Source organism: Nothoprocta perdicaria, unplaced genomic scaffold, assembly GCF_003342845.1.
Source record: "Nothoprocta perdicaria isolate Ctin4 unplaced genomic scaffold, notPer1 scaffold_44, whole genome shotgun sequence".
NCBI classification, from domain to species: Eukaryota; Metazoa; Chordata; class Aves; order Tinamiformes; family Tinamidae; genus Nothoprocta; species Nothoprocta perdicaria.
Window position 1 is genome coordinate 2,492,773 of NW_020455688.1, and position 26,241 is coordinate 2,519,013.

General features: G+C 37.6%; 2 protein-coding genes across 7 annotated transcripts in view; both read right to left on the reverse strand.

The window, feature by feature from the left end:
- RINT1 (RAD50 interactor 1) overlaps nt 1-5,828 on the reverse strand; it is a 10,706-nt gene extending 4,878 nt beyond the window's left edge. Inside the window, exons 1-8 of one of the 2 annotated variants that reach the window (XM_026046406.1) lie at nt 5,472-5,828; nt 4,990-5,177; nt 4,593-4,834; nt 3,496-3,669; nt 3,269-3,418; nt 2,309-2,465; nt 834-944; nt 430-655 (exon numbers count right to left, since the gene is read on the reverse strand). In XM_026046406.1, the coding sequence (XP_025902191.1) occupies nt 430-655; nt 834-944; nt 2,309-2,465; nt 3,269-3,418; nt 3,496-3,669; nt 4,593-4,834; nt 4,990-5,166 (1,237 nt within the window). In that variant the 5' untranslated portion in view covers nt 5,167-5,177; nt 5,472-5,828. Of the gene's footprint in view, nt 1-429; nt 656-833; nt 945-2,308; nt 2,466-3,268; nt 3,419-3,495; nt 3,670-4,592; nt 4,835-4,989; nt 5,186-5,471 lie in introns of both variants that reach the window. The other variant, XM_026046405.1, reaches the window with a different exon arrangement.
- A 362-nt stretch (nt 5,829-6,190) lies between these two features.
- On the reverse strand, nt 6,191-26,082 carry PUS7 (pseudouridylate synthase 7). 5 transcript variants are annotated; one of them, XM_026046422.1, is made up of 18 exons: nt 25,838-26,082; nt 24,732-24,809; nt 23,716-24,100; nt 21,785-21,869; nt 21,575-21,676; nt 20,650-20,794; nt 18,666-18,683; nt 16,338-16,449; nt 14,728-14,805; nt 12,937-13,065; nt 12,569-12,694; nt 12,205-12,266; nt 11,640-11,800; nt 10,712-10,838; nt 9,894-9,995; nt 8,112-8,241; nt 7,157-7,248; nt 6,191-6,401 (listed from the first exon to the last, which is right to left on the reverse strand). In XM_026046422.1, the coding sequence occupies exons 3-18, from the start codon at nt 24,069-24,071 to the stop codon at nt 6,265-6,267; spliced, it is 1,962 nt and encodes a 653-aa protein (XP_025902207.1). In that variant the 5' UTR covers nt 24,072-24,100; nt 24,732-24,809; nt 25,838-26,082; the 3' UTR covers nt 6,191-6,264. The 5 variants fall into 5 exon arrangements, with proteins under 5 accessions (XP_025902207.1, XP_025902204.1, XP_025902206.1 ...); XM_026046419.1 differs by having other exon boundaries at nt 21,773-21,869; XM_026046421.1 differs by lacking the exon at nt 25,838-26,082 and adding an exon at nt 25,767-25,823 and having other exon boundaries at nt 21,773-21,869.
- Between the last annotated feature and the right edge of the window lie 159 nt (nt 26,083-26,241).

Here is a 26,241-nt window from a genome sequence, read left to right on the forward strand (position 1 = left end):
TTAGGGTGACAGAGCAGTGGAGCAGGCTGCCCAGGGAGGTTGTGGAGTCTCCTACTCTGGAGGTATTCCAAACCCGCCTGCATGCCACCCTGTGCCACATGCTCTAGGTGTGCCTGCTTGAGCAGGAAGGTTGGACTAGATGATCTCTAGAGGTCCCTTCCAACCTTAAATATTCTGTGATTCTGTGATTCTGTATCACCATCTAAAAGAAAATCTACTAAACCCCATACATCTTAGGGGCAAGCGCCTTACAAATTACAGAAACACTATTGGATTCCAAACAATTTTTAGACAAAATAGTTCTAGAAAATATATATATATAAAAGAACTTTGCATAGTATCCTTACCCTCTAATGAAGGGGATTTAAGTAAACATTACTTAATTGGAAATAAAATATGTATAAATAAATGCCAACAATATCCACTTACATTTTTTTTCCACTGTTAGCCACCTTTGGAAGCAGGATTCCTCTGAGAGAATATGCATGCAACTGGGAAAGCTGCTGATATAACCGTGAGCACTGTGCAGCTCTCTCTCAAACAGCAGGACCTCATCCACCAGGTGACAGAAGAGAGTATCATCATACAAAAGGCAGGGAATATCAGTAGCCAACTTCTCCAAAATCAGCAGTACTAGACCACGAGCGAACTCGAGCTTTTAAAAGAAAAAAGGAACAAAAAAGAAGTATTATTATGTAGATAGCTTTAAAACTGCTGCTAGACTCAGTAAGTGTGACCACTTATTGAGTGAATGCAGTAAAAGGGAGCCTGGCACAAGTGTCTCCTGGAAGCTGCCAAATCTGTGACACAGCTTAGACCACAGAACTACTCACCCCAGCATTCACTGCAGACCCGGCCTTGTCCAAGATGGGCTGGATTTTGTCATCAAGGAACTGTGCATGATTTCCAATCCACATAAGCACTTGTGTTAAGTACCACTCAGGCTATTAAAAAAAGAAAAAAATAATAAGTAGTAAATCTCTCCAAACAACATTTATCCAAGTGCTATATCTATACATTCATTTAATGTGTTACCTATTGTGAAATACTTTAAATTGAGAGTTTAAACAGAGAAATTGAAAAATGTATTGCATATTACTCACGCAAAACTTGCTAAAAAGGGAAGTTATCCACTGTTGATGGGTTCTAACATGCTGTAAATGTTATAGACATGAAAGGTTTCCAAGAACAGCACACTTAAGAGTTTTAAAGAAGTATTCAGAATATAAATGCTTAAGCAGGAAGAAGGGAGAGAACATTAGCTTTAATTTTGACTTTTCTCAACATTTTTTTCYTCCTCACAATAGCAACATAAAAGGGTAGGCTGGGTACTTTCTTTCCTCTGAGGAGGGAACAAAACAAAAAGGAATAAAACTSTATGCACACTTCATAAAGAAACTAGTATTTGTTTTGTCCTAGTAGCTTATCTTAATATTTAAAAGACAAACAYCTCTCCCCTGTCTTCTCCTTATCTCTGATCATGAGGCAGCTGCATGGTATTTACAAGAAAAAAAGAAAACCAGAGAAGCACTTGGGCAACTCAACTATCTTGAATCAACTTAGTATTTTGTTTCTTCAAGTAAAGACACCAAATTTCCATCTCTCCCTTCCCTTTTGTTTTCTCACTCATGAGGTCTTCTTTATTTTCTTGCACATTTGGCCCTGTTCTGTTGCACAAGTTTTTTGCCATAGGTCCAGCAAAAAGCAAACACTCCTTAGAATAACCTGCATTTTTCTTAAGAAGCCTTTTAAAGAACAGTTACACATCTCATTTAGGGACAAATCCCCAGGAAACAGCTTTCCCAGTTGGCTTTTAAGAACACTTTAAGATTAAATACTGACTGCTTCCCCACCGACACACATAACATCACTAAGAAGGCACTGCAGTAGCAACTCTCAGACTGCAAGTACTTTTATTTACCCAAGGTGGTCAATCCAAGCACAGAAAACTTGTTACTAAACTGTTCTAAAACATCTCTCAAACTCAGCTGCAGATGCGTTACAGCAACAGAAGTGTTTTACATGTAGGGAGTCTGCCTGAGGGATCATTATCAAGGGTAATACTTATATCTTTGATCATAATTCACACACACACACACACACACACACAAATTAAGTCCCTTTCCAACAGGTAAGCTGGACATCTCTTATTTCATATTAAATGAAAAAGTGCTGTTTTATGTCTGTCTATTCTTGCAGCTTTTAACAATCTTAATTTCAGGGGAAAGATATAATGTTAACTATCTAATTTAAATACAAAAAYGTATCTACTACTAACATTAAAATCCATTAAGTAAGTCTCGTATACCTTGTTTAAAACATTGGTTTGTTTATTTCCAGTGAAATGATACTTGAATCTTTTCTGAAGAGGGTTCAGCATGATCTGCATTGGAAGGATAATAGGTGGTGATGGAGGCAGAGAGTATTTCTCTGGCAACTGTTTAGGTTTGGTTAACAGTTCATCTCTAAGTTTGAAGGTCAAGGATAAAACATTTATTAATAGACTAGGCAAGTGTTAAATTCTCCCAACATCATAATTTCAATGAAATGGTTATATAAAAATGAACTTTTCTTAGTTTTATCCAGTTTACTTAAGGCACTTTATACAAGCTCAATATTTCACTTTAAATATTACATCATAACTTTTCYGCTGAAGATTAATTATTCATCAGTCAACATGTCTCTGAATTTGATTTATAAAAATCATTTATCATTGGGGGAGTARAAGTAGCAACAACAGGGCTGTCCAAAACACAAGCATATTCCTATTTCTTAAGGGATAACCAAACCTCATGCAATTAAGGAAGGCAACACATGATGCCTTGTTTACAAAAACTGATTTAGGTGACAACTGATTTAGGTGACAAAACTGCAGTTAAGGATAAAGCATTAAAAAGGTACAATCTCCCTAATGAAAACTGTTTAGCTTTGCTTTATTCATTTACAAAGGAACTGGATGAGCAGCAGCACRTTTGGGAATTTCTGAAAGTCCTTCTGCGGCCTCATCTTTTTGTAAGGTCTCCGAGACAAGTATCCCTAGATCCCTCTCTATGCCTTCTCTGAGGGAAGATCTCAAGGGGTTTAGTTTGAACACTGTACATGCATGCCAGCTCTATGCAGGGTCCTTACATCCTGCTATGAGCTGCTTAATACCTATGAGGGAAAAACAGTCAGCCATGCCTTATAGAGAACATACAACCATTTCCTTCAGAACATGCACTCCTGGTATTTATTATCCTACTTAACACCCAACTATTCCAAAGGATACGAGGTTTGCAACTTCAAAAGCTGACAGAACAACGTCTCCAARTTATTGTATAAGTCCGGAGCACTGGCAGATGCAGAAAGGCCAAAAGCCTGAGTCTGCGGTGGCCCCACAAAGGGCCAATGAAGCTGCGTTAGCACCTCTTCAAAGTCACTGCAACACAAAATGAGCACTTCCACACGAGCTCGTGGGGCAGTGCAAAGCTCACAGAGCAGTGGTGCAGCCCTTACCTTGACAACTTGTCCTTAAGAATTTTATGCCAGAATTTAACAGTGGATCTCACAAAAGAAAGAAGATGGGTACAAGATGACTCCTGAAGTTTAATATCCAGTTCTGCCATGAATGCTAAAGTACTGGCYGCCTCAGGAACATTGTTGGTCATCAGGTATTGCTGAATGTTATCACTATGAAATAAAAATGGAGACTAAAGGTCACAAATGCAAAAAAAAAAAAATCTATGTATTGATAATTACAGATAAAAATAGCTTAATCTACAATATTTTAATGAGGTTCAGTATGTCACTGCTTTGAGCGGGTATACACCCAGAAAGGATTTATGGACCCAACTCCCTAGAAAGTAAGAGTCTGTCACAGAGAATTAAACTGTTGAGGAAAAGGAGTGGAAGAGGGACTCAATGATCTCAAAGGTCTTTTCCAACCATAATGATACTACGATTCTAAAAGGAAGGCCTCAAACTCTTAAGCACAGCTTCTGGAAATAGTCATCCCAAATAACAGGTTTTCTGCTCCTAAGTACAACGCTGAAAAAATTCACAAAGCAGCAGACCTGCCTAATGCATCTCTATAGTTTTGTGAATAATACTTTTCACTCSAAGTTTATCTCTGTAAAATTTGATCCAACAATGCTTTTTCATTTCTGAAATTCTTGGCATACACTACAAAAACTTCCCCACTGGAAGACACTATGGATGAATTAACACAACACTGCTCATTTACACTAAAAAAAGGTCTGCACACTAAAGCAAGGAATTAAAACGGTTAAGTCTGAAGCATCATGTTTCTTCTCAAGATGTTCAGGTATTACTTTAATTAACATATTGTAATTTGCAGTGACTGGAAAAAAAACTAATCAAATAGGCTTTTTCATTTCTCTCACATAAGAAGTGGTTACTTATTGTCTTCTTTCTTAAACTTGACAGAAATTGAAGCAATAATCTCTGTGTTTCCCAATGAAATGAATTAATCAATTGCAATAAAGATGAGCTACAGTTCCTATGTGTTTATCAAATCTTATTTAACAATGTAGCCTTGAAAACAACCCTCCAATAACGCTATCAAGATTTTCTTAAGGGTCTTTCAGTTTCACCTTAACTCTTCTATTCGTGAAATCCATTTCAGGTAAGAAAGGTGTCGTTCAATCTCTTCTATTTGACCCATCAGTAGATCAAGATCCTCCATCCAAGGCTGAGCTTTCTCTAAGTGGTTACTGATTAAATTTGACAGAAGAGCTTCTTCCTCCAAAAGCCGAGCGAGAGACTTCTTGGAATCTTCTGCATTCTTTAAAGCATCCTGGATTCTTTTAGGGACTTCTGATGAAACCGTAAGTACCTATATTTATAAARAAGTATTTAGCATAAAATCACATAAAGTCACTAAACACGGGAAGTAACACATAGAATATTAATAAACTGTCCCAATTTAGTTAAATAAATAGATCATTCAACAGATCTGGCATTTTCATGGAAATCTGAGGACACACTTACCTGCTCCTCCAAGTGCCTTTTATTTTCAGACAGCTTTTCGATAAGGCCGTCCAGCTTCCTCAGGGAATCATAATCAGTCCCAACCTCTCTTTCCACAAATTCAGAAACGTAGTAGGGGATATCACAGTGCTCGGGATCTCTGGGGGCTTCTTTCTTTKTAACGTTAGTGGCTTCCATGTTTCCTTGACCTGCAATGCTGATGATTTCTAGTTAGTCACCACTAACACAGCACTTCCTACCGCTGATTTCAGTAGTATTTTAACAAGATATTCAATGTTGCTTTAAGTATGGCAATTTGCTTGGTTGGAAAAGGAAACGCTCTCTTTTCTCTAGAAAAGAAAAATCTTGAAAAGACAGCCATCCTAATGCTGAGTTTCATTAMAATTCATGCAGTATGCTTGCTTTTAGTAGGGAAAGCAAGGAAGAATATTGGAAAATAAACATATTTTTATTAAGCAGGAAGGAACATAAGACCAACCTACCTTTTTACGCAGTTTGGGACTTTCTAAAAGCATCTAGTGATGAGATGACCCATGGCTAGCAGAGTGTCCAGTCAGGCCTTGTAGGATAAGCACTCGATTTGTAAAGTTGGTGCATGAGCSAATTATCAATTTAAAAAAAAAAGGGGGGAGGGTGGGAAACCAAGCGCCCAGGAAAAAGAAACCACGCTCTGCACACAGCCTTGAAATCAAGATGTTTATGTACAACAGAGGAAAAAGAACAGCGACACTTGGCTGTTTGACAACCGAGCTTTTAATTCCGCTTTATAACCCGCCTTTAAAAGCGCGGTCTCCACAGCGGCGCTTTACGGGCTCCAAGGGAAGCGGCCCCRAGGCGGCAGGAGGAAGGGCGAGCACGGGCGGCCGGGGGAAGCGGCGGTGAACGGGAAAGGGGCTCCGCTCCCCCGGGAATGGGAACGGCGGCACCGCGGCCCGCGCGCGCTCACCTGTCCCCCTGCCCCCTCCCGCCACGCCGGCGGCGGCTCCCGCGCACGCGCGCCATGCCGCGCATGCGCCCTCCCGCCCCCGCCGCCCRACGGCGCCGCCGCCCCGCGCCCGTGACGCGGCCGCGCGCTTTAGTCCTTGCTTAAAACCCGCCCGTACCACCGATGTGCGTTACCCCACAGCCGCCGCCACGCCAAGGAGCGAGGGTGGCTTCTTGCACCAATAAAAACTTTAAAAAAATACAAATCTCCCGCTACTGCTCTTTAAAGATCTGTCCAGGGCATTTTAGTAGTAAAACACTTTATAGGCGGTAGCTCCTTCTACAGCATGTTCAGCGCAACCAGGTCGTGTTGAGCTGTGTCTGGTTTTTTATGCTCGTGTCCATTTTCAGCACTTCTCGGATGGCCATAGTGGCGTATGTGGATGGGGGAAGGGAGAACTCCATCTTCAGCGCCCTGAATTTGCCCTCTGCGGTGTCGTGATAGCAGGAAATACAGATAAAAACAGGCTGTTAAGACCATAGAAAGTGCTTGTCCTGCCTTACCTCAGAAGTAGACATCAAAACTGAATGAAAACCCAGTTTATAATCCATACCAAAATCTCACAAAATAATTCCCATTTAACATCATCTCTCATCAGGAGGTGACTACACACAATAAATATTTATAAAAATCTACAGAGTTATCAATTTCGTCCAAGTAGGGTACTTTGTTTTCTTTTTAAAAAGAAAAAAACTCCTTTCAAAACTGAATTCCTAGCCTTTTCAACCTTTTATTTTCTGTAAAGTAGAGTCAAAAGGCCTTGTTCCCAAGTTATTTTAAAAAATTTCAGCTGGCTTAAGTATTTGAACAGTCTCTTCTAAAGTGCTCAAGCCTTTAGCCTATTTGTGGCTTAATTCCACCTTCTCTTTATACATTTGACAGATATTTAGCGTTAAACATTTACCTCATTTTCTGAAGATCGGTAAGAAAATGCAACCGTTAACACAGACTGCTGGAGGAGTTTGCTCGTAGTTTTTTTTGTTTGTTTGTTTGTTTGTTTGTTTTGTTTTGTTTTTTTTTTTTTGATAAATAACAGCCCTTATTCAGGCACCTAAATTTGGGTACCTTCTTTTTTTGTGTCATAACCTAAGCTCTTTAAAGGAGCTTTCAATATGTTGTAGTTGGAAAGAATAATAAGATCAAACGCCTCTTCTACCAACATCAGCAGAAATGTTAACTTACCTGTAGGGAGAACTGGTACTGGTTTTCCTTCCAACTTATCCAAATCCGTATTAAATAATGGGATTTTAGGATCATCATATGCAACAACTTCCCTTTATAATATACAAAAGATATTATTATTATTATTTAAATTTGGCAGCTACAAAATATGATGAAATCATATGGAGATGAAATGATTCTCCAATACAAATTAAGGACGGTGCTTTTAYGGTGCAATAATTGATAAAGTTGATAATGGAGATCATCAGAATATAAACTAGTGAGACATTTCTTTACATAACTCAGCTTCTCCCTCTCCACATGGTATCAGAAGTTTATGAGTTACAGAAAGAATGAAATCAACTTTCAAAAGAATACTTAAAAAAAAGCCAGGCTGAATCAACAGGAAAGCAGATAAGCTCCAAAAATCAGCAGTAACTAGAACAAAACGCAGATTTTTTTTTTGTCTCCTTCCAAAATCCTCCATATCCTTTTCTGTGTAACAAAGAAGGTCATTCTGTACAATATTTTCTTTAAAAGATACACATGCAGTTGCCATATTATAACTCTTACCCCTCATAATGGTGATTTAATATATTTAAGTAATACAAAYGATTGACACACAGGCTATTGGAGACCAACTTTTCTTACACAGCAAGATTGCCAAAACACCTGGTCTGTACTATGTGCTGTGATTTTAACATGAACAATGAAATCATCTGTGAAGTGTTTGGGCAAGCCCTTACTGCAGGGGATATTAACATCAGATAGAGATCTTGACACTAACACATCTCTCAGAACCAGAGGATCAGTGACAAGGCTCAAGTTCAACTGCGTAAAAATGTGAGGAAAATGATCAAAGATTCTTTCTTACTTCTCTTTTRGTCTATACGGACACACCACAATCTAATGCCTCTTTATTGGTCACCCTCYATGCTGTCAATTCAAGTGTAATTTCCTTCATCATCCTACTCACCAGTTGACATTCTGAGGTCGAATGATGATCTTTCTGTACGCTCCTGAAAGTGAATAATCTCTAATCTTATGCCTCATGTTGTTGATATCAAGATTGTCGGCTACTAGCATTTCCTTGTAGGCCTCACCAACTGCAAGAAAGGAAAACTTTAAGCACAGACTCTGTAGTATAGCCAATTTCAGCAAACATAGATTTATGTAACATCCTTTCCCTTGTTTTCCAGTGATCTTCAGCATATGTGTAATAAATACTAGGCAGAAGTTTTAAATTATTTATCACAAATCCTTTTACTTAAAAAGTTTTCTTTTAAAACCTGACCAGTACAGTCAAGGAACCCAGAATCTCACTTGACAATCAAAATATCAGCTGAAAACAAAACTGATATGAAACATTTTATTGACACTTCACTTGCTGACACATGACTAAATCTCAGCTATATGGCGAGGAGGTAAAAAAAAAAGGTGGCCAGAGTATTCCTGTATTTGAAAAAGCAGCAAAGACTGAAATGAGTTTTAGCTTTGTTTTTAAAGCTCTCTGAAGAAGTTAGCTGATAGGGAGCACTAAGTACCCCTAATTGAATGACCAACAGGAGCAGTCATCACCCTTGTATCCTTAAGTTAAGCGTCCGTGCACGTCCACATGCTGGGGAGCAGGTGAGTGGAAATACAAGGACAACTAATATGCAGTTTGATGTCTTTATTTTGCAGTACCATTTCCAGCATTACTTCCATCCAATTGGGAAGTTTCAGGAGAAATAACTTTTAACTTACATAGGGCAAATCACATTATAAATATATTAAATATTAAAAATTTCAGCTCTCTTTTCCATCTTTGAAGAAAWGTGGTTCAGCGCCACACCTTATCTCAAACAGATTGTTACTTTCAAAATACTTCATCAGAAGGTGGTAAAAGGGATTTGAGGGAACTTAGTTCTGACAGGCAAAGAACTTCAAAAGAGTTGACTGGTCTTCAAGGACAACCTTTTCCAAGAACAGTTCCACTCACTATTCAAGAAAACGAGGGAATGTAACAGCAGATGGGCTTTGCAAAACTGGATATTCATGACTACTTTCGAATGYAGAAAAGAGATCTACAAGAGCTGAAACGTAGGACAGGTAAGAAAGCAAGAACGTTGAAGCATTTTCCAGGCAAGGAACTGTGTTAGGAAAGAGCGCTCAGCTAGAGCTGAAACTGTCAGCAGACATCAAGAGCAATTAAGAAGAGCTTAATTGCAACACTGGCAGTAAAAGAATGCAAGGAAAATGTGGGCTGCTAAGTCTTTTGCCTCAGTCCTGACTAACAAGAAGTAACAAGAGCTGGCTCGTGTCATTGTAATGCTGTTCTCTATCATTGAAATGTCATGGAGATCAGGGGAGTTCCCTGTTGAGTAATCAGATTAGTAAAATTAGTAAAATCTTGCACCTGACTTTGAAAAAAGCATGACCCAGGGAACTACAGGTCCCCTACACTTTGGTTCCTAGAAAAATCGTGGAGCAACCTCTCTTTGAACACTTTTCTGAGCACATGAAGATCATGACTGAGAACATGCAACATGAATTTACTAATGGTAACTCAACATCTCTGTCTTCTATGATAATATTATTAGCTTTRTGAATAAGGGGAGAGCAGTGGATGTTGTCTGCCTCAGAACTGTTGCAGTGTCCTGGCTGGACTACTTCATSGTGAAGAACTGCTTAAAACCTGGTCTTCAAGGATCTACACGATCTTAAAAAAAAAACTTGCATTTTCAGAGTGATTATGTGAGTTAACATTCAGCCTTACTTTTATGCTTTGGATAAATAACATCAAATCCAGGCAGCGGCATCACTACATCATGGATAGTGTAGTTATCAACATCATCTTCTTCAATATGAACTGCTGTGGCTACAGTCAAAGCACAAATACAAATAGAGTATGAATGTCTGCTACAATTACCATGAGCAAATTCTAAGTATTTCACTGAAACAAGCTTGCTTTTAAAGGAATAACTGTAGTTTTATTTATTTAATTGACAGCTTTTTTTCAAAGTAAAAAAACAACTAAAAAAAACAAAAACATTCTTTAAGGCTGTCAGTGATAGTGGAATCCTATCCATGGTTTCCAATAACTTTTAAAGGTAAATGACATAAAGACTATTGAATGAACAATCCACTAACTGAAAATATTATGTGGTGAGGATCTCCTCACCACAGGAAAACTTCAGAAAAATACGAGTGAGGAAAGTTTGGACTAAGTACAACCTCCATTAAAAAAAAAGTAATAGTGTGGATAAAGCATTCATACCATCTTTTCTTCTGTAGTTCTCCCCAGATCAACMAGGCCTGAACTCTTTCTTTCCTTCAGCAGAAGCATTCCCTCATAGTCTCCACCCCACCAAACTACTTATTTAGACAAGCAAAGAAACTACCATCTTGAAGTGTAATATAGGACTTTAAAAGACTCCCACATTCTTTCAAAATTTGACAAAAAATGGCCAATGATTCAGAAGTCAATGRACTCAAAAGAAAGAAAAGATCTGCTTATGTGACACTGCATACTTGGAATTTGTTTTGGAATTTGGACTATAAAGCATCACTGGCTTTTTGTCAGTCTGATTTTACCTCCTTTGAGTATCAGATCTCCCGGTACAGCTTTAAGACCATAGTCTTCTATTCTTTTGCTCACCATATTGTTCCATACATAACTCTGGTAGCTATGAATATACATTAAACGATTATTTCTTGGTATCTGGAGATAAGAAAAAAAGGAAAAGAGTAAAAGGAGTATTATTTTCTCTCCATCACATCCTCCTTCCAAAAATATTAATAAATATTTTAAATAATATTATAAAAATAAATATTTTATTTATTTTATTTAAAAATATTTATTTTTATTTTTAGTGGTATACAGACTTCATTTTGGTCTTTATTTGGAAGAAGGGAACATAAAGAAATCATACTTATATACATTTGAAATCCACGCAAGAAGTGTGCTTACATTAAAAAAAATATACCAAAAAAAGTTTTATTTTTTATTAAACAGCTTATCAAACAGATGGCTGGTATGACACACTGAGATCATACTCAGCCTCCTGGTATCTTAAGTAAACTTTGCAGGTGTTGGGGTAGAATGATAACCCAGGGCCCAGTAACCAGCTGGTGAAGAGGCATTTTCTCCAAAGAGTCAGTCTTGATTACAGTACTTGAAAATGATAGTGAGCCCATTATTTCAACGCCAGGTGGTTTCGTTAGCACAATATGAGTTTGATTCACACTTTTAAAGCAAAAGAAAAAAAAAGGATACTGAATTTTTGCACAATCCTCAGGTTACAAACTSTAAGACAGTGGGGAGCTCATTATGCCTGCACTGATTACAGATGTCACACGTCACCTTGCAGCAGTACTTGAAGCAAACAGGCAGGAAAAATGTAAAGATTTACACTTACCCTCATTAACCATCTATTAGTCTATTTCAAATGCATCATGAAACCATCACAACAAACCCAGCACGCTTATTTAAGCGAGCACCCCGCAAGATTTTTACACTCACTATGCCAAATGCAGAGATGATGTTCTTCATCCCATACTTTGAGAGGCCACGGAGAAGCTGTCCTTCCACACACCTTTTTACAGGCAGTTTCTTGAGGGCTGCTACTGGATCTCTAGTCTTTGCCCATTCTTCTCTGCATTTTACTAAGTACCCTTTCTCAGCTAGAACGAGAAGGTGAGTATTTTAACTACACCAAAAAAAAAGCACCTCACTTTCTGGTTACAACTGAAAAAATATAGTTTTAATTAGAATAATTAGTGTTAGCACGTGCCATCAGTTTTCCCACCATATTCTGGTGTTTACTTAAGAAATAAAATGGTTTTGATATATTCTACTAGGTGCTACTAGATACTAAAGGGAAAAAATATATTTTAACATAATTTAATATATATATCTAATATCTAATATATATTTATTTTTATAATTTTTATATATTTATAAGTGTTAGCCACCTTTTTTTTAGAAGTATTGGTAAACTGACTTGCATCCTGAGACGACAGAGACCATCCAGACCAAGAAAAAGAGAAACACACAGATGGAAATACTTGAAATATTTAGTGTTTACCTCCTGGTCGTGGTTTTAATATCAAATCCATTACTTCAGTCCAGTTGTTCTGCAGAATAGCTCTAAAATTCAAATGGCAAAGTTTATTAAGAATGAACTTAAAAACATTTTAACTATATAACAAACTTCCTCAAAGAAAGCAGTATTAATGTTTGGATTTGTGTAATATTCATGGAACTAATGTTATGTAAGGTATATGCTGGAGCAACCTCAAAAACAACTTCTCAAGTCAAAATTAAAACTGGCATGGGCAACAGGACAGAAAAACTTGCCCAGAATTAGAAGTTATATAAGGATATAGTAAAATAATAGTAATAAAAAATAACCCACTTAAGCAGAAAGATAGAATGAAAACACCACRTACCTGCCAATCTGATATGTAGGAACAGCTGTAGTTCCAAATCGTTGCATTCCATAGTAATTAATGAATCCAATTTCCCTGAGAGATTGCATTGCTTCCTCTATCTGGTTGTCAGTTCCTGTTATGTTTCTAGCAACATATTTTAAAATATCATTCTSTTATATACAGGTTTTTAATGGCTCATACTACTTTTATACCAAGGTACTAAAGCTCAACATCCATGTATACAACAATTACTAAATTTATAAGACTCCTTCCAATTCCTAATTACTGTTCTGCTTTGTTGTAAGGTTATATGCAATAATATTCCACGATGGAAGAACGGCAGAAAGGCACTAACTGAACTGCCTAAATGCACACTAACACATTACCTGAGAACAACAGTGAAATGGTTCCCTTGCAGTTCTCCTAATTTCAGTGGGTGGTTCTTGTAACTGAAGTTTCCTAATTTAAAATTCATCAAGCATTTATTCAAATGAGCAAGTCTCTGTGCAGTGATCCTATGAAGAAACAGAGCAGCATCAATCAGACTATGCTTAGGAAAGCAGAGAGTTAACTAAATATGGAAGTGCCAGCATTTCAARACAAAAAGCAAATGCTTTAATAAGCAACCAGGTTCATCTTTCTGATTTTTTTTTTACCATTACCGTCAAAATAGTTATGTCAAGTATCTAAAAGGGAAGGGAAGATTTTCACATCTTTCACATTGTATCTTTTGTTAGAGTATACACTCAGGAAAAAAGAAAGAACTGCAATATTGAAGTATACTGGTTCCTCACTGCTTTTTTTTTTTTTTTTTTTTTTGCTTTGAGTAAATACACCATGAATGCACTGAAGTTTCAGGGTTTCAAATGCCTAACTAAGTAACTTGCCCTTGTGTAAGGTGAATGCAGATGAAGGTAGATGAAGGTCTACCTGCCACTCCTGCAGTTCTCATTTTAGTTGCTGGTAGTTTTGGAAACATATTTTGTTCTTTGCATTGTAGAGCAAAATTACACCAGGATCAATCAGCTCACAGGTTGGCATAGCCAGCATTCTCAGTTCAGAGCAAGCTGAGGACCAGTAGCTCTGCTTTTCTCCCTCATTTCTCCCTTGTGCTATATGGAAGAGTATCTGTAGTCCAGCAGGACTGAACAAATACCACAATAGATAGTTTTTCCCCCAGTCACTGCTTACAACGCACTGAAGCTCTTGGACGTTACATTAAATGTGATATTACAAACATACAGAGATGGCTGTATCACAAGTTTGGTTGATTGTCATCAACTCGCACACCTGTCTTTCAGGAATGATAATTTGAGGCTCCTGACATGAATTACTAATTCTTTTTACATGAGCAAACATATGCACATGCAAGCCCCTGGGAGAAAGCCCTCCTTTACAAGGACTTGATCAAATTGTCGGTTCTAAAACTCTCAAATCTGAGAACTCTTCCACTTGACAACTGTGGTTTTCAAGGAGCTGTAAAAGTAGAGGAGTCAGAATATTCAAATCAGCTAAGCAGAGGCTGTAAAGCTTGACTGCAGGGCACCTATTACTCTGTCATTGATGTAGCACTAATTTGTAGTGCCAAGGAAACATAATTATCTTGGAGTATGCCAAATTATTTTGCTTTATTTCAGCAGGCTACTTATGGGAGYATATCCACAGATGAGCAAAGAGAGCGTTTCGTGTTCTTCCGAGCTACTCAGAGAGTTCAGTGAGAAAGGAAAATCGGATTTCAAMTGCAGGAGTGGGGGGGAATAAAAGTCAGGAAAGAAATGGGGGTGAATTTTCATCGTATCATTCTGTTTTTCTGCTGTGCCTGAGAGTCACGCAGCACGAGAGCGTGTACTTGGCTCACTGCTTCAAACAAAGCCCCATCTGCAGTTCAAGAACACAACTGACTGAAAATATTAGCAACCACCATCAAATAAAAGAGCCCAATGTGTCTTCATTAAGACACGTGGCATCTGAGTGCTCTGGAAGACTGGGAGCTGGAGCTGCCATTTGTGTTACACACAAAACTGCTTTCTGTCTGAGAGTGTAGGGTAAGAACAAACATGGCTTTTAAACAGCATGCATAGTAAAGAGTATTCATAAAACAAGAGTCTTCAGAGTTTTTAGCAAGGTAGCCAAGTTACCATGTGAGGATGTCAATTTTCCACTGTATTTTCACTTACCTAAGAACAGCAATCTCTTGAACTGTTATAGCCCTTTTATCTTTAGTTCCCATGTAGGAAAAGATGTTTGGCTTCACTCTTAAAAGCAACAATAAAAACCTTAGTGTATATATATATACATAGTAATGTCAACACAGATTAAACACAATCGATTTTCAGTATAACTAGAATTATTGATTTCTCTTTTATGTTAAAAATAGATCTAAAAAAAATCAATATTTTTGTTATATTTTGTTCAAACAGGATAAAAAGTTATTGCCCAGAACTATGCCACAGTTTGACACTGCAGAATACATATGGCATTTTCTAATCTCACCTGAAATATATAAAACATAGAAAAACTTTCCCATTTCAATTATCAGATATTGTTATATATGAACAGATTCACGTACAGCGTGATTGTTCTTCCAAAATGATGCATTTGATGCATTTCTTCACATACATCGACTCAGTAGAACATGCAGTGATCATTTTTAAAAATCCAGAAATTTCTTCTTAAAATTTCAAATAATATGTCTATCCAAACACTATGCATGCATATTATGTGAAAATAAGAGAAATTAATTTAAAATGTATTCCTTTCCACATTGCAGTTTACAGCCTGTGTTACATAGGAATTGCTTCCAGCTGCTTCAGGTGTAGGCAGAATGGCCATTACATATATATTTCATCAAACTATATAAATACAAATTACTAATACAACACTGGTTAGAGTCAAACAGGTATTTTGCGGGGGGAAATATGAAGGAAGGCAGAAGGAAGGAGTGGGGAAGCTTCCCTATGAATAGGCCACTGAACTGATTCAATTTTAAAATGCATTGTGTTCACGTTACAACTTTCACAAATCTTGCTGCATTTGATGGGGTGGACAGAACTAAGACTGTGTTGCCAAGGAGAAATTAATATATGGAATGTTCAGATTATCAACAGTGACTGCTCAAGAAACAGTTAAGCATTTTACCACACTTTTGTTATCACATTTGAAAAGCTGCACACAGTTAGTGAAGTTTTAACTTCACTAACACACACATGAARGCTATGAGCTGCCCAACCTTTGCTTGGATCAGCCCACTCAATTTGCAGAATGTCTTTCTTAACATAGAATCATAGAATCATAGAATGCCGAAGGTTGGAAGGGACCTCAGAGGTCATCGAGTCCAACCCCCCTGCTCACGCAGGGTCACCTAGAGCATGTGGCACAGGGCTGCATCCAAGCGGGTTTTAAAGATCTCCAAAGAAGGAGACTCCACAACCTCTCTGGGCAGCCTGTTCCAGTGCTTTGTCACCCACACAGTGAAGAAATGCTTCCTTAAGTTCCTGTGGAACTTCCGATGCTTCAGTTTGAAGCCATTTCCTCTAGTCCTATCGCTGGCCACCACTGAAAAGAGGTGCAGTCTTATAAATAAATTACTTGGGATTATTTTGTTGACTTCTCCCATCCACTCAAAACTTAAAAGTTTCAAATTCGATATTTTAAGTAATATTTTTTTACAAAGGCTAAAAATGATGGCAATGATGTTTTACATTGCTCTCACATATTCTCGAATCATAMTATTCACAGTAACATGAAATATTTAGAAGATCACTCCATGCTAGCCAAATAGTCTTACCTTAAAAATTTTGATAACACATTAATGGCATCCATGGTATCCTTGTTCTCCTTGTACAGCACAAAATGGCAGTAGCTTCCCCTAGATTTTGGCCAAGAGTGTTTTCTTGGATCTTCAAAAACAAAAAAATAAAATAAAATAAAATTATGAAAGTTTTTTTTTTAATATAATGAATATTGTTAGCCTTGCAGGTCCATCTAAAGCAGATATGCAATTGTGATTTGTCAAAGTTTCCATCTTTCTTAAAAATAATAACAATTCTGCCTGTTACAGCTGCCAAGCACTTGAAAAGCACCTTCTGCCCTTCCAGCAGGYTTTGTACTTTTCCATGTAAAGGGTATCAATCTTGTCACTTCAGAAAGCTCTAACAAATGAGTTTCCTTTGCATTAAATTATCTATTTTTTCTCCAGCAATTTAATTGTCCTACTACYTGATTAAGCTCCTCAGAAACATTTTCAGTGCACCGACTTTCAGCAATAGAACCACTCTACATTTATTTCTTCCAATACCTGCTGAACATGAGGACCATGAGAGCACTGCTTATGTGAAGACAACACTCCTTGCACTGCACTACTAATGTGCTATTGAGTTCTGTCAGACTTACTCCTGCATGCAACAGGAGAGTGTTTGCTGTACCTTTAAAAATGTCTAAATTTTGGAAAAAATATTTAAGGTTAATGTTAGAAAACAAAGTCCTTTGAGAGAGGTCAATCTGCCAATARACATTATCAAATAATTCAGAGTGGATCCTGTGCAATGCTAAGAGAATTATGAATGGACAGAGAGCTTTAGCTCTTGCAGACTAAGAGATTTACAGCCCTGTATGATTGATTATCTGGGGTTTGGTAGAAAGGGGAGCAAAACTGTCACCACATTAGCTATGTTTCCAGACACAAMGCTTTCACTTTACAATTTTTTCCTGTTGATTGCATTACTGGAAAGGGGGATTGATCCTATGAGAGCCTGGCAAATAATTTTAAGGTGCCTCATTCACCAATTCTCTCTTTTACAAGAACAAGACTCAGTTTCTTTTCCTATTTAATACAAAAATCCCTTTTCTCTGGGTAGCTACAAAGCACACACACCTGTTTTCATACGAGACGAGCTTAAGTTCCTTTCTTAACAGTAAAAGCCAAATAAACAAGCCAGCCCTATTCCAATATATCAACACCGATAACAGAAGATAATCCTTAGGAAACACTTCTAGTTTGTTCATGTAAGTCTAATAAAACCCATATATCCATGCAGGTGGTGAATATGTCGAAATCTCATTAAGCTTTCTGATAAAAGACAAGATTCTTGCCTTTTTTTGAGAAATTGCTGTCCCTGCAACTGCTTCTGTCAAAACAATTTCTCATGCTGCAGCGTAGGATATCCTATATACGTTAACCACTTAAGTACTGTAGCACCTGCCTTGCACTATTGGTTTCAAAATAAGTTTTCCCCCTCACTGAAATTACTAAGGAGTTTTCTAGGTCCTCATCTGGACACTGTGATCAAAAAGGTGTCAAGGGGCCTCATAATCTTGTTGGCCTCCCTCCCAACTGATTTCCTTTGATTCTTATCCTTACACCTGCTCAAAGAAACACTGCGTTCAGTCTGGAGGGCAAGATACCTCCATGAAGGATTCATTCATAGAGTAGAAGAGAGAAAAACAGACAGTGATCTGCAAGGGAAGTCTTCTCCAACTGGAATATTTCTCWATCTTGAATTAGGCTGCAGCTACAGGCTCAACATTTAACTGTTCCTCAATTAACACCYGAAATTATTCAACTGGATAGATGGATGAGTGGAGACAGACATCTATCCAGACAACTGGATAGATGGAGAGACAATTTCTTTTATTTATTGCCGTTTTTCAGAGTCATACTACATATTTGACAGTAGAATGTTATTTTTCACATCTTCTTTCAAACTTTTTGCTGCAATCTGAGGGCTACAAACTTGCATTTTTTAGTATCAAGATGTGAGATGCTGGCTTTAAAGCTGTCTAAATCTGAAAACAAGTTCTAAAGGCCAAAGTTTGGGCTTAATGAAATCAAAGGGAAATTCACCACAGATTTCAAATAGTATCATCCATGGCCTGGCCTTTCATATAACTTCTGACTGGCAGCCTTCCTCTAAACAGAACTGAATGACTAGGGTCTACMCTACAAAGAGGCAGCAAAATATTGCCTCTTCCTGAGAACTGTAAATGTCACTTATATGTTTTGTGGGTTTTTTTTYAGAATTGCATTTTACTAGTTTGGCCATTCTTAGCACTATTTAGGAGGTCACAACAGTTGGCATTTCATTTTTTTTTAGTATGAAATGTCAACATCTCTTACCTGTTGCAGTTCTGACCTCTGTCCCAATGCAGAGCGTAAAGAGCACAAAAGAGCAGCATTTAATTTTTAAACTGTTGAAGGGTTTTTAGAGGTGAACATGCAGGTTTATGGTTATGGGATTGTTTATGCTGTAGACAGCATCCAAGAGTTAGGTGGTGGATGGCAGCAATTTGGACAGTTATGCAATGGAATCGTGCAGMGGCAAACAGTGAATGTATGGAAAGCTTCAATCAGAGATGCAACAAACTTCATTTGTGGACGACGACAAAACAGCAATTTACTGACAATTTATTAAGGCAGCATTTAAAGTATATGGGGTGTGGACTCACTACAGACACAAAACAGCTTCTGATTTTAATTTTTGGAAAAGTATTTTGGTAACCTATGCTGAATGCAAAAGAAAACATATCTCTCAGGTAATATTTGAATATTATGTGCTCCTAAAATGTTTCTTGCCTAGGGGACCCACTCAGGACTGAGATGTGTTACTGGCTGTACAAATACAAGAGACAGCTATAATCCTGACAATAAATAAATGAATAAACCTTGCCCTCTAAAAGGCTGAATTCACAAGCATTTACACACTCTCCCTGAACTGCATAAACCAATTTGAACGGGTAAGTGTCTGTAGCATTGCAATTTTATCCAAGTTTTAACAGATGATCCCCTGCATCACAACAAGGTGCTCCAGATTACGTTCTAGCCCTAAAGACACACCACGGAATTATTTTCAATGCACCATGAATACTTAAATTCTTTACTACGGTACCTCTTAACTAAGACAGCTTGTAAGAAGCACTTGACTGTAACAATGGTTAGAAAGTACAAGCAGCAGAAGGAAAGGTGTAAGGGGAAGATATTACGAATCAACACAAAATGAAACTGGCCAAGGAGAGTTTTGTGCTTTGGTAACTTATTCCATGCATAACGCATGCAAACATACAAGTTTCCTAAAAACAGTTGAACAGAATACACAACACATAATTTGCACCTAATTTTTACAACATTCCCATATTTACTTAGAAAAAGGCCCTAAAAGTAGCAAACTGAACTGAACAGGGAGATGTTCTTATTTAAACTTTTCAATTATCTTAATGCCTTTTCCTTTCTCCATCTCCCTCCTCTTCAAAGTGAAAGGAATAGATTTACATGTTACATCTGCAGGTTGAAATTAAATGAATTTAAACAAAACAAAACAAACACTAATATCCTTAGTTAAATGTGCAAARTTCTTTGTTTAGACAATTCTCTGAACTTATCAGAACAACCAAACAATAATAGCATAATAGATCTGGAACATATTAATTTATCCTCAATAATCAAATTGAGATCTAGTTACATTTAAGTACAAGATCTTCAAAATGCAGTATTATTCATTATTTGTATTCTTTCAGAACAGTACCTATAATATACAATAAGTGCAATTTTCTGAAAATATGATTAGCTTGGGAAGTAAAATTAACCTGATAAACTAAACTGTCTTAAAGACCACAGCAAATACATTGTGTTTGTATAAATCTGTACTTCTGAGAAAACAAATTGTTCTTGTCTCTATTCAAGTCACTGAGAGTTTTGTCATGGATTTTCAAGAATGTCCAGATTTCATGGATTAAATTTMATTTACAACTCCTTACTTCCAAAACAGACAAATATTTAAGGATCCAGGTTAATTTCAGAAAAGATGAATTAAAATGGTATGTAAAATAAAGCCCTTGTTTCACCTATTTTCATTTTAAGAGTAAAGAATCCYATTCTTATATTTGATCAATGACCTAGAAAGAAAAAATGGGTGCAAATCTAAAATTGAATTTCAGCCAACTACGGTAGGAASTATCTCTTGTGTTCCTAGCTATTCAGATGCACTGTCCCAGTGCAGTGAGAAGGGAAAAAAAAAAGTTGGACTAAATTAGAAAAACTTTTAAGGATGAWTTTTAGTTTAGGTTTAGCATTTACTTTACCGAACTACTGTGGTACTGAAACTCACTTGCTAGTGCCTTTTTTCCAGCAGCATGATAAGCAATAATGTACTTTTTCCCATCTCGATCTTCTGTTTTAGTCTCCAAGCCAGGAAACAAAGACTTTATAGCCTGGTGGATAACAGTTCTTTTTTCCTTTGTGTCTTCTATTACCTGTGTTAACATACACACATGCAAAAAAACAAGTAATACAAGCAGAGAAGGATCCTTGATAATTATTACTGGTTCATTAATATTAGTTTGAAAAATAAAGAGCTAACTCTGCTACAAGCCTCAGCCTCAATATTAGCAAACARAGGCTCACTAGAGCTATTTACTTATTTTGTGTTTAAAAAAATGTTATCTTCATGGGCTAATTCTGAAACCCCTCTTTTTTTTCTGATATGAATTAAAGAAAAAAAAGACCAAGATTCTTCAATACAGAAATGCTTTTCTGAAATTCTTAAGCTTAAAATCCTACTCATTTCTTTGTTCCAAATGTATCTCTGCAGTTGTTCGAATATGGGGATGTTTAAAAATATAATTTTTTCCATTTGTACCTTTTTTTTTCTTTTTACAGAAGACCATATTTTTCCTATTTTATATTAAATTACTACATCAGGACGGTTATTTATTTAATCCATCTTATATAATGATCCTATAAAAGACTTACAGACAAAAATCCAGAACTTTAACACAAAAAAATGACACACATTTGAGTTAAGGTGTATAGTTCCATTGAAATCAAAATAACTACTCATATATGGATTTGAGTTCACCTGTAAGGCTTTACAGAATTTCACCCTAAACTGCAGACATTTCTGTATTATCAACTGTGATACCAGTTCAAACCACTCTTACACCTTACACGCACTAGAAAGCATGTACCTTCCAGTCACTCACTCACTCCTATGCCCTTTTCTCCGCAAATTTCATGCTTTTTGTTAATTTTACCTCTATTGCGACACTAGTTTCCTTATTCTTAAAAAGCTGGAGCTCCTCTAAACGCTTCTTATCTTCATCCGACAAAACTGTAAATGTTTCTTCTGATGGGTCCTATTTAAATAAACACATTAGTTCACATAGAACAATTTGCATGGCTCTCAACTTTTTTTTTTCTTTGTAAGAGTACAGTTGTTACCAAATCTTTACCTCTGAATTTACCTCATCATCCACAGGCACCGAAAAGTCATCTAAGTGGCTCACGTGTCCATCTTTTGCTATTTCATGAACAACGAAGTCTGAGTATCTGATAGGAAGAAACATGCATTAAGACTGCACGGAAAATATAAAAATAAAAGAAAAAAAAAGCACCAAGTCCCTCTCCAAGAAACTATTTGTAACCACAATTCATTCAGAGGTGCATAAAAGAAACTTAAGCTTTATGTATTTCTGTCTCTCAAAAAACATACCAAGAGAACACAGCAAAAAGTCTACTGTTTTAAASAAAATAGCCTTCTATGCGAATAACCAAACAACTGCTGTCATTACTCTGAGTCATTTCCTTACTAACWTTCACAGATCAGTAATTCATATGCTCTGTACTAGTCATTACTGRCAATTAAGGCTCTGCTGTGTTGTTACAACATGAGCAAATGCATCAACTCTGTCTTTCTGCAGAATAAAGTGTATGTTAGCTAGTCTAAGAAAGGCAGCACAAAATTCAGCTCTGTTTTATATAGTCAATTAAAGAATATAATCAAATAAAGAATGCCTTTCAAATAAAGAGTCCTGCTGTACACCCTAGGGCTGCAAAGCAGAATTTGACTGTCATATTTTAGACCAAGTCCCTACGTCCAATAGTAAAAAGATCCCAACTCTGTTTTTACCTAGTAATGACTTGTAAAGATAAAAACAAAACACAACCCCCAAAGGTTTGGCTTATGAAATGCTGAKAGGGGAACACAACTTCACCTTGGGAATGCTTCTATCGTATCCAAGCCTACGTTTACCATACCTTGTGCATCTGCACAGTACACTGGCAGACCTCCTTCCTTAGGAGTGTTGTTACATGTCCTCTGCCTTATTACCTGTTGCTGTTTAGACACGTCAGTGATGATTACTATACAAATATCAGGATTAATTTAGTTAGAAGTGCTACAAAAAAGGTTCAAGGAAAAACCTCTACCACATGGCTCTACATCTGTCTGGCCACTTCTGCTTGAAACCAGCACATCTCAGAGAGGGCAGTTAGTTCAACACAGACTGTGTTCACCAGGGAAAGATTATGCTCGCTCTTCTGCATTGTAGATAAAGTTTAAATATAAAAATAACAAAATGTACATAGTCCTTCTGTAAGATGGCCTATATATGAAAACAGTGTATATGAAAAAGAACTTTTTAGTGTCTAAGGCAAAGCAGGCTTAACTGCTTTACTAAGTTAAGGCCATAACAGATGCTCACTTCAGGGGGCTTTGTATTTGCATTCAGAGAGTTCTGAACGATGCTATTATTAAAACAAATAAGCAAAAAATACAAAAAAAAGTTTCATGAAATCAAAAACTACTAGCAACTAAGCAGCTTACTAAGTATATAATTAGGATTCCACACCCTAACCTATAAACTTCTTTGCCTTTGTGTTCTGTAAATGATGGCATAACTCAAGAGTGTTATTTCAAGTTAGCAGGACCATCTGYCAGCACATGCATCCAGCCACTTTAGCACAAAAAAGCAAGGAAGAAATGAAGACCAAGGACTTCAACACTGTTATCCAGTGCATCTTTATCAGCACTGAAGCATTGTGTAAAAGGTAGGTATACTTTATACTACACTACACTTCTTTTTCTCTCTGCAAAAAGCAAAGACAAATAGCAAAGGTTACTATAATCATGTATTTCCAAACATACAGAGCTTTCTTCTTCAGACTTTGATTTGACAGGAAGAAAAAAAAATGGCTAGGAAAAAAAAGGCTAAAAAAAAACAGGCTAAAAAATACCAAATAAACCCTTGCTTTCTGTTCCTCATGTTAAGGCTGAAAGAAATGAGCCTCTCAAATGGCCACACACAATCCAATGGCATCCTACAAGAACAGAAAAATGGAAAACAACAGCAACTAAGACAAGGCATTAACAAACATAACAAAACAAAGAAAATACCTCTCTTTTAAGATTCCAGAAAACCCTTTATGAGAGCTAACAAATTTAGTTATGCCCACATCACTTTCTGTCAGTCCATGCTTCATCATTTCTGCAAAGCTCTCTGGATCTCCATCTTCTTCACTGTCCTCTACCTCTTCATCTTCCTCGCCTTCCTCATTGGGGATTTCCTTTTTCGTGTCCTCAAGCGGAGCTTTTTCCTGTTGCTCTGTTACAGACTCAGCGCTCTGCCYAGAATTAATCTCTGTCTTATCCTTCTCTGAGATCTTCTGTCTTTTAATTTCGTCTGAGTTGGCCACACCATCCTCGGAATGGGGACGTTTCAAAGATACACTAGTCATTTCYACAGTTTCCATGTTTAAGGCACGGTGCAGGATTGACAGCCCTGAGGAGCAAGAAGAATGGCTTATTCCTGTCTGCTTAAGAGCAAAACAAATACATATTCTCATCATTCTCAGGACTGTGCAGCCTGCAATAGTTCAGGAAAAACATATAACCTTCCTGTTCAGGAAAAACATATAACCTTCCTGTTCAGGAAAAACATATAACCTTCCATGTTTTTAAGTTAAATAACAAAGAATTTGTACAGCTAGAAACATTATATACTTGGGAAGAGAAGGGCAATGTTAAGGGGACTTAATACCCACCCAAGGTAGCACGCATATTAGGCTGTAAGAAAAAGAGCTGATACTAAACAAGACTGTTTTCCACCACTGTCACACTTGCCAACCATATCCAACTCCTTTCCACACAGACTATGCTGTCAATATAAGTTTAGCACGTAGAAAACCTCCTGTTAAATATTCTCAATTATTCCTTGTTCTGCCAAGACTTCATCTCGCCAGGATTGAAAGAGGATGTCTTGATACATTACTCTGCATCTAAAATTTCATCTCTTCCTTTTCCATATTCCCCTTCTTAGCCATAATCCCTTGCAGAACTCAAGAGGGCTGCAATTCACACCAAAAGATATATATACTTGAAGGGGAAAAGACAAAAAGAACCTGACTACTCACGCTGGTRGACAGAGCTCTGTGTCTTCACTGGTAACTTTAGCAGACACCCTTGCGTCAGTGGAACCAGAACCTTAAGATCTGAAAAAGAGAGGAAAGTTTGAAAGTTTCACAGAGCAAAAAAGAAGGAAAAAGAAGATTGCAAGGATGCTCCTGTCCTCTGGTGATGTGCCAAATGGGTGACGTGCCAGTWACATGATATCCCCAAAGAATTTTAGGCACCTGAACAGATCCCGACTGCTACAGTGACTCTACTGAAATTTCAGTAGAGAATTCAGTTCAAGAATTCATAACATTTCTGGAGAATTTACCCTCTGCAAACAGACTCCAAATTTATGGCTTACATAAATAGYCTATATCACTTAAAAGATACCTTTTCTGATATCTACATGCAAACTAATAAACATGATCCCATCCCTCCAAAACCCTCAAAAACAGAAGTAAATAATGCTAGAAAAAAACACATGTCAAAAAAACCTCTGAGAATGTATATGAAYGTGATTATTACAGACACTGGCCACTGCTCCAGCTATCAGCAGCTATAGGGAAGCAGAGGCAGCCACTTAGATGGACAGGTTAATAAATCTGCTCTTAAAAGCATTACCAAGCTAGTGACATAGCACAATATTGTCACTTAACAAGCTGCTGCAGAGYAGGGGAGGGTTTTTCACCCTTATGCTTATGAAAGGAGATCACCGTTTCTGTAATTAGATAAAGATAGCACCTTTCTCCCAATGCCACTCAATGAAAATATGGGCAAGTTTCTAAATTAATAAAATTCAGCCTTTAAGCAAGAAATTGGTTCTGGCCCAGAGCAATATTTCAGAGCTATACAGACCATCCTAGACTATTTCTCCCAACTACTAGATAACATTATATTCAATTTTAAAGGGTAAGTTTTTAAAGGATGAGTCATTACTAACTTGAGGCTAAGCAGACAGGGAAGCCAGTTTTAGGAATACATAGAATATTTTGCTCAAAAGAAGTGAAAATGAAAGCTAGGATAAATAACTGACAAAAGGGATATGAGAGACCTACAACATGCACGTGTGATGCCCGAAGAGAGGAATGGGAGGGCACATGCAGGAGGAAGGAGCAAACCAAGGTACCCGTCAGCAGAAAGCGCCAACGTGGGTTTGCTCTCCKAAGTTCATGTGAAAAAGTTCATAAAAGCACTTTATAAAGAATAAAATCACAGCCTCGAGAGGTGGTTCCGCAGCATCTCCAGGGTCTCCTCGTGCCTGMGGCGCTCAGGAGCCCTGGCTATAAAACACTCGTGCGCAGCAGCTCCGGGAGCGTCCGCGAGTCCCCACGCATGGCGAGCTGGTGCGGAGCCCTGCACAGCGCCTGCCTGAGGGGAGAAGGGCACAAATCTCTTGAGATCCTGCCCTCAGTGACACAAACTGCTGCAAACAGCATGGCCCCCGACACCCCGGCACGGGCGCACGCGGCCTGCTGGCGCGGCAGAGCGGCCGCCCGCGCCGCCCCGCGCCCTCCTGCCGCCCGCACGGGC